Below are 8,928 nucleotides of genomic sequence, written 5' to 3' on the forward strand. Positions count from 1 at the left end.
TCTAGCCTGCTTGTTTGATGTCTTGTTTAATTACTGGCAGTAGAATTAGTCAAACCTTTCCAATTTTCACTTACCTGGATTGGATGTGTACTGCATTGCGATCATTAGCATGGATGATGCAGAGAGGTTAACATGGGCAGGTATGCCTTCTCTCCTTGAGGAGCCCACTGCAACCAAAAGTTCTTTGATTAGACACTATTTAATCTCTACATATACCTGTTACTTTGCACAGAGCATGAGAGATAAGAAGGAAATTAAAAAAAAAAAAAAAAGCTCCAATAAAGCTAATGGAAGTTTTTCCCAAATGAAACCACAAAATGTGTCCTGGCATACAAATGCTATAGTTGTCATCTCCATAGGAAAATCGAGTGAGAATGTATAAGGAGACAGAACAGCGCCAGAAAGTGATGTAATGGCTTTATCAGAGTTGTACTTAGATGGGATCTCTATCCCCAATTTTTTTTTGTATTTAGATGGAAAAGAAAGAAAAAACAGAATCCTCTATGTGCCCAAAGATAAAGCCATGTTGAAGGGTATCCCAATGAGAAAATAAAAAGGAAAGGTTTTTAAACTCAAATTGAACATATTAATTTTTAGATATGCAGATGAAATAATACTTTGATTATAATGTATAACATTAATTTAGTTACAGTACAAACTCTAAATCACATATTATAAAAAATAATGAAATATTAATTTAAAAATTTTCAATTTTCACATATCATTAAACAGTTTTATTCAAACCTTCACATGTAACTTCATCATCAATGTCTTCATTACCATAAGAACCACTTTTTTAGTTTTCTAGAGCTTACCATCTTCATATTCATCTGAGTGGTTTGAAATAAAGCAATTTTTGAATCTGTGAATAACACAGTTGCTGGGCATTTTATCCTACGCCAACAAGCATAAAATCACAAAGCAAATTGGTTTCTTTAAAATCCACCTTATTGCTATATAATCACGGTCTCCACTCACAAACTGCTTTTAAGACATCTTTAAGTGGCTTGTTTTAGATGACATCAAATGCCATATTAAATTTCTTTGTCTCTCTTTTTTAAGAGAGTGTATCAGGTCACCCCTTTAAGTATTCAAAAGTAGCACTGATGGAAGCCATTTGGGGAAATACATTGTCTCCGAAGAGGACTTTCTTTCTTTCTTTTTTTTTTTCCTTAGACGGAATCTCACTCTTGTTGCCCAGGCTGGAGTGCAGTGGCGCGATCTCGGCTCACTGCAACCTCCACCCACTGGGTTCAAGCGATTCTCCTGCCTCAGCCTCCCGAGTAGCTGGGATTGCAGGCACCACCACCACACCCAGCTAATTTTTGTATTTTTAGTAGAGATGGGTTTCACCATCTTGGCCGGGCTGGTCTTGAACTCCTGACCTCGTGATCCACCTGCCTCAGCCTCCCAGAGTGCTGGGATCACAGGCGTGATCCACTGCGCCCGGCTCCAAGAGGACTTTCTTATTTCAAACACAGTAACTGAGAGAGGACCTACTTAATAAAAACTTTATTAGGACTCAAATATAAAATAAATTCCTCTTTTCTTAGGGAAAATTGCAGAAGCAGAAGAAACCTCTCCTTACACTTGGGCTTGTGTGGCAGAGTGTCAAGCATGAACAGAATGGTGTGCAGAGAGCACAAAACCCTCAAAAAGTCAACCCTTACATTTCTAAACATAATCGAGAAGACCACTGCCACGAGCAACAACAAAAAGCAAATAACCTCAAAATCTGCTTTATTTTATTTTATATTAAAGTACAGTAGGTGTGGATTTTATCTCACCTACATCCAAAAAGGATAACTTCTAATAAAACACATATATAATAGAATCATCAAAACACTAATAAAAATTTGTCATATAATAAATCAGAGGAGATAAAATTTTTTTTTTTTTTTTTTTTTTTGAGACGGAGTCTCGCTCTGTCGCCCAGGCTGGAGTGTAGTGGCCGGATCTCAGCTCACTGCAAGCTCCGCCTCCCGGGTTTACGCCATTCTCCTGCCTCAGCCTCCCGAGTAGCTGGGACTACAGGTGCCTGCCACCTCGCCCGGCTAGTTTTTTGTATTTTTTAGTAGAGACGGGGTTTCACCGTGTTAGCCAGGATGGTCTTGATCTCCTGACCTCGTGATCCGCCCGTCTCGGCCTCCCAAAGTGCTGAGATTACAGGCTTGAGCCACCGCGCCCGGCCGAAAAAAATTTTTAACACAATTCTTTTCTTTTTACATAAAGGAATTTGGGCACCAAAGTAGACAGTGGCCTTTAAAACAATTTTACAAAAATAAACAAACAAAACACATCTATCACTAAGTTCCATTTACTTAAGTTGGCTTTTATTAATCGCTTGCAGCTAGGCAGCTGCTAACCACTAAGCAGGTGATACTCAGGGAGATAAACTAGTTTGGCTCCACAACTTATTAAATAAATAAGTATTAATAATTAGACAAAGATTGGGGATCAATTCACTGCTCTTAGACAGTCAAATTGATTAATCAAATGTGATTAATCAAGAAAAAAGAACTTTCAGCCAAATGCTAAGGAACAAACTGCAAGCTGCTCTCAAACTGTAGCCAGGGAGTTTGTTCAAATTCAGCTTCTTTGGGGCCAAAGAAGACATTTCTGGAGAGTCAGCTTGGAAACCACATTTTCCAGTAAAGTACATGTTTAATTAATAAGCACATCAGGTGATTCTGATGCAAGCTGGCTTTGGACCACTGTTTGAGAAGTACTATTAGAGGGATGAGAAATAAGGAAGAAAATGCCCAGTAAGGTGTCCTGGGGCAGGAAGAATAATTGCACGCCCTGTGCCCTTTGTTAAAGAAAGAAAAGAAAAAATAAATTCTTGTCTCAGACGTGTTCAAGAAATACACACACACACACACACACACACACACACACATATGTTCTTGTTTTGGGACAAGCGTTTCACCTTTGTTTAAATTCATCTCAAGCTTTTTAATAATATGCATTTAATAATATGTATTTCTCAACAATGAAAACTGCTATTAAGGAAGGCGGAGAGTCACTGTAAATGGAGGCCTTTAAAAGTGGGAGAAATGCCCACATGCCTCAGATGATTTAGGTGAAGTCTATTTGCAGAATGGCCCAAATGGCTCAGCCACCTCTGGATGTCCCTGCTATTCCTACAAATCCATACTCTCCGTCAAGAATGACCAGCCAGGAGGTCAAAAGCATTCCCCTGGCTCAAGCCTAGAAAATTGGCTGCAATACTTACATAAACAGACGGTGCCTTGCAATTTCCTAGCCTTCTAACAGACTGAATAAAATCATTGCAATTCTAATTTAATAAACATGCACAGGCACACATCATTTATTGAATTTTGTTAAAAAGGCATGATGTAAACAGATGTGCAGCTTGTCCCCATGAGGGTGTAAAAAGCCAAGATTATAAACAATAGAAGAGAGAAGATAATTAATCAAAATAAGAAAGTTTTGCATTTAATACTGTGCTCAGGAAATACAATTAAAAGTTCTCAGTCCTATTCCCTATCCTCCCAGCATCACCAGAACAACCATTACCATGATCTCCTCCCTCCAGGAATAGTAACAATGCCTTAATATGTTCCTGCATTTTGTAGTTCTGAATGTATTATTATGTACAGCTCTTATATGACTCTCATCCAAAAGAGGAATTATATGGGAAAAGTCATTTTATAAAAGAGAGATCATCAAGTTATTTGCATGACAGCATCAACCTAATTATTCGGACTACAAGTCAAGTCACTTGACTTCATAGCTAATGCTCTATTCATTTTCTGTCTATTTTAGACAGAAATAGATTATTTCAACAACTTTTTTGGTCAGTACTTCCTGTATACTAGACATTGTTCTAGGTCCTGGGGATACAGTGCTAAAGACAGACAAGTCATCATTAAAAAGTCAGGAAACAACAGGTTCTGGAGAGGATGTGGAGAAATAGGAACACTTTTACACTGTTGGTGGGACTGTAAACTAGTTCAACCACTATGGAAGACAGTGTGGTGATTCCTCAAGGATCTAGAACTAGAAATACCATTTGACCCAGCTATCCCATTACTGGGTATATACCCAAAGGATTATAAATCATGCTGCTATAAAAACACATGCACACGTATGTTTATTGCGGCACTATTCACAATAGCAAAGACTTGGAACCAACCCAAATGTCCATCAATGACAGACTGGATTAAGAAAATTGGTACATATACACCATGGAATACTACGCAGCCATAAAAAAGGATGAGTTCATGTCCTTTGTAGGGACATGGATGAAGCTAGAAACCATCATTCTGAGCAAACTATCTCAAGGACAGAAAACCAAACACCGCATGTTCTCACTCATAGGTGGGAATTGAACAATGAGAACACTTGGACACAGGAGGAGAACATCACATACCGGGGCCTGTCGTGGGGTGGGGGGAGAGGGGAGGGATAGCATTAGGAGATACACCTAACGTAAATGACGAGTTAATGGGACTCCAACATGGCAGCATACCAACATGGCACATGTATACATATGTAACAAACCTGCATGTTGTGCACATGTACCCTAGAACTTAAAGTATAAAAAAAAAAAAAAAGAAAGAAAAAAAAATACAGACAAGTCTTTGTCCTTATGGATCCTAGATGCTAGAGCTGTGTTACCCGATATGGTGGCCACTAGTCACATGTGGCTATTTAAACTTAATTAAAATTAAATAATATTAAAAATTCCATTCCTCAGTCTCAATAGACACATTTTAAGAGCTTAGTAGCCACATGAGGCTAGTGGCTACTCTACTGGGCAGCACAACATTTTTATTGTTTTTATGGAACATTCCATCATTACAGGAAGTTCTGTAGACAGCGCTGTTCTACGAGAAAGGGCAAACAGGTACTTGTGGTAAAATGGAAGCAGTGCAAAGGAATAAACAGAAAGTGATGGAAAGTCCTGTTTTAGCCAGAGGGTAAGAAAGGGCATCTTGAAAGATGTACTTGAGCTTAAACCTAAAGAATGTAAGGAAGCAAATAATCATGAGACCATTTGGGAGAAGGACTTTGAAGACAGATTAAAGCATGGAGCAAAAGCAAAAGTGTGGTGCCTTTGTGAAACTGCAGAAAAGCCAAGCCTCCTGGAGCAGAGTGAAGATAAGGAGATGTAGTGATTGGAACAGGAAGGTAGGTAGGGGTCAGGTCATAGAGGGCCTATGAGCCAAGGAAGGGCACTGAATTTGATTTGTAAGAGTGATGGGAAGCTAGGTGGTTTTGCTGAGGGAAGTGGCATGATCTGATTTACATGTCTGGAGGACAGCTCTGGCTTTCTGATGGAAAGCAGAAGGTAGGAGGGCTAAAAAGGTAAGCAGGGAGACCAGTTCAGAAGCTACTGGACTGGCCTCAATGAGAGCTGGTGGTAAGAAATGGCCTGAATGGGGATATACTGAAATGAATTCCACTGGCCTTATACTTATCTAAAGGGTGAAAGTAAAGGAGCCATCTGGAAGGAAGAAACACACTATGGTGTAAGTTTTTCACTGTAACAGAACCATTTCCTGTATTCTGCCAGACTGCACTGCCTGGATTAAAAAGTGGTCTCACCTCTACGCGGGCCTCCTACTTGTGTGAGCAGAGGTAATTGTGTTCCATGAGATAGGGTTTAAGCAAAAGATGTCCATGCCTTCAGAAGGACATTATCAGTTAAATATAAAAGGAAGACCAAGACAACGTGACCCAGGAGCCTATGCAGCATTAAAATATTTGCAGAATTATAGACTAATGAAAAGTCAGAGACAGAATGCCCATCAATACTGTGGAAGTGTTCTGTCAGATTCTATGAGTCCAAAAACTGCTACAATGATTATTGTTATTATACAACAAACTCTAGAAGAAAAAATTCCAAAGCCCCAGCAGATGGCCTCTTACCTTAAGCAATATTTAAGATGATGAAATTTCAGGACAACGTGTGAATTTTAACTAGGTATTGGAATGAGTTGCAATGGGATTTGATATGTCTGTGATTTGACTATGCATTTGGCCTGTTATACACCTGCATAACATCATATGATATTTAAAGGCAATTCTCATACATTATTGCACGGTCTTCACAACAGACATGGGATGTGGACAAAGGAGTTATCCTTATCACCATTTTACAGCTAAGGAAACCAAAGTTCCATGAGGTTAGGAGATTTGCCAAAAGTTGAAGGATTATAACTCAGCTCTTCTGGATTTCTATGTCAAAACATTTCCCATGACTCAGCAATAAAACTCTCAAAGTATATAGGGAAACCTACCTTAGAAAAACAATCATTAGCTAATAAACAGACTGCATATATTAAAGATTATTTAAATATCATCAATATTTTGCATTTTTACTATTTTTTCTATTAGTGTTTGGAAGGTTGTAGAAACATAATATGCACCCTCTGTAGTAGTAGGAATAGAACAAAAAATGGTAAGTCACACAATTGCCTTTAAGATAATGCCTTCAAGATTTAAATGAACCTTTATTTTCCCTGAAGGTAAGTGACTTTTTGAGAAAATTTAGGGTGGAAAGGGAACTAGATGAGACTGCATAGTTTGGGATACTAGGATACGTTAGAATAATCTTAAACTATTATATCTTAAGCTGATATAATTGTTCAGCTTTATTATCATCTTTACAATAACATAGCCTGCATCAATCAATGTTCACTTGGAATCAGCTCTTTCTCTTCTCTGCCAAAGCATCATCTCCCAAATCTCCATATTTCAATTCAGTCCACAAATCACAGATCCTTTATTGGAAAAAGAGAGGTTTCCATGGTGACATGCAAATGGCCTTCTCAATTCTCAGTAACTCTTTTAATATTTTTTATAAACAAAGCATATTGAGCACATTTGGAATAAAGAGAAATATATTTTATTTATGGAAGGAGTTAAAAAGAAAAGCTATGTCAAAGGAAATTTTCATAATAAATAAGTTGATGTTTGCTCTGCAGAACCTTAAAAGGACTCATTCTAACATAAAAGCCCAGCATTTGGTTTATTGACAAGGATGGTAAGAAGGAAATCTCTGATATACATGCTGGCCTCTTAAGCTGAAGAGCTGCAATACCTCATTAGGTCCACTTCAAAGATCAGAACTTCACCTTCTAGGTCCTTAATGATAGAATCATTTTACACCTGAAAAGCAGTTCATGTTTTCCATCTGACATTAGGAACACCACACCAAAGAGATAAAAAGCCTTTTTGTCTTAAAGACTTTATCAAGTACTCAGGAAATACAACATCCTTCATCCTAGCACTCAGTCCTGAAATAAAAATATTCTGCAAGAAGTTACATGCTCTTGACTTGTTTTGGTCACAATTTCTAGACACTGAAACAACTCCAAAAAATAGAAAAAACATGGATACAACCCACAGACACACATTCTCACATCAGCCCATTTTAACATGATTAATCTGAACTATATCCTTCTAGCTTTGGAGCTGTGTCTTTGTATACTCATGAAATCACAAGTACAAAGGAAACACCTGAATGGTGTAATCGAATTTGACTGTAAAGGTTGGTACTACAATTTATTTTCAAAGACTTAAAGATGACAAATATTGGCTATTATGGAACCACAGGAATGATTATGAGAAAGGAAAGTCAAAGCTAAGAGAGTAAAACCAGAGCAACAAAATAAACACATGAAACAGACCAACAATTGGGTTACAGGACAATATATGCCTCTTACACAAAATCATATTGACGTTACTTAAACTCGAATTAGTATGCCAGAAATAATCTTCGAGATTGAACATTTTTTTTCAAACTCCTTCTTTATAGGTGAAAAAAATGGGACCTTGGGGACATGAAGTGACTTGTTTACTCCTTCAAATAAATGTCAAGTTAATCCTCTAATAAACACTAAAATATACACAAATTTTGTAAACTCAACTTACTATTTTATTCTCCTCCATTGCCGAGGTTTGTACATTTATGTAAGAATTCTAACATGACTACACGATATGTTTTGGGATCCGTGTTTCTAATTAAGTAGAAATTAATAATCAAGTGTAAAAAAATTGCCAGATATCACAGTATTTGATCAATCTTAAATGTAACTTCAGAGGCCCGATATTTTCAACACCTCTCCCATAATTATTAACTTATTCCTAAGATGAGGGATTTAGTGAATTAGATTAATTATTAGAAAGCTACAGCCTCCTCATTAATCCCACCATCATCTCCCAGCACTTTGGGAGGCTGAGGCTAGAGGATCACTTGAGGCCAGGAACTCAAGATTAGCCTGGGAAACATAGCGAAACCCCATCTCTACAAAAAAATTGTTTTAATTAGCTGGGCATGGTGGTAGAGGCCTTCACACCCTACTTGGGAGCCTAAGGCAAAAGGATCGCTTAAGACAAGGAGTTTGAGGCTGCAGTGAGCTACGACTGTGCCACTGCACTCCAGCCCAGACAACAGAACAAGACCCTATATCAAAAAAAAAAAAAGAAAAGAAAAGAAAAGAGAGAGAGAGGGAGCAGAAGGGAAGAAAGGAAGGAGGAAGCCAGGTGCAGCGGCTCACGCCTGTAATCCCAGCACTTTGGGAGGCGGAGGCAGGTGGATCACTTGAGGTCAGGAGTTCGAGACCAGCCTGGCCAACATGGCAAAACCCCGTCTCTACTAAAAATACAAAACTTAGCCGGGCATGGTGGCTTGCATCTGTAGTCCCAGCTATTCGGGAGGCTGAGGCAGAAGAATCACTTGAACTCGGGAGGCAGAGGTTATAGTGAGCCGAAACTGCACCACTGCACTTCTGCAGTGACAGAGTGTTACGCCATCTCAAAAAACTAAATAAAGAAAGAAGGGATGAAGGGAGGAAGGGAAGAATGGAGGGAGGGAGAAAGGGAGGGAAGGAGGAAGGAAAAGAAGGAAGGAAGGAAGGAAAAAGGGAAGGAAGGAAGGAAGGAAGGAAGGAAGGA

At 38.5% G+C, this 8,928-nt stretch overlaps 1 protein-coding gene across 2 annotated transcripts in view; it reads right to left on the bottom strand.

The window, feature by feature from the left end:
• UNC79 (unc-79 homolog (C. elegans)) overlaps positions 1-8,928 on the bottom strand; it is a 357,370-nt gene that overhangs the window by 207,536 nt on the left and 140,906 nt on the right. For both annotated transcript variants that reach the window (XM_011951565.1, XM_011951564.1), the window contains exon 5: positions 75-167. In XM_011951565.1, coding sequence (XP_011806955.1) covers positions 75-167 — 93 coding nt within the window. The remainder of the gene's footprint in view (positions 1-74; positions 168-8,928) is intronic.

Source organism: Colobus angolensis, unplaced genomic scaffold, assembly GCF_000951035.1.
Source record: "Colobus angolensis palliatus isolate OR3802 unplaced genomic scaffold, Cang.pa_1.0 Scaffold32, whole genome shotgun sequence".
NCBI classification, from domain to species: Eukaryota; Metazoa; Chordata; class Mammalia; order Primates; family Cercopithecidae; genus Colobus; species Colobus angolensis.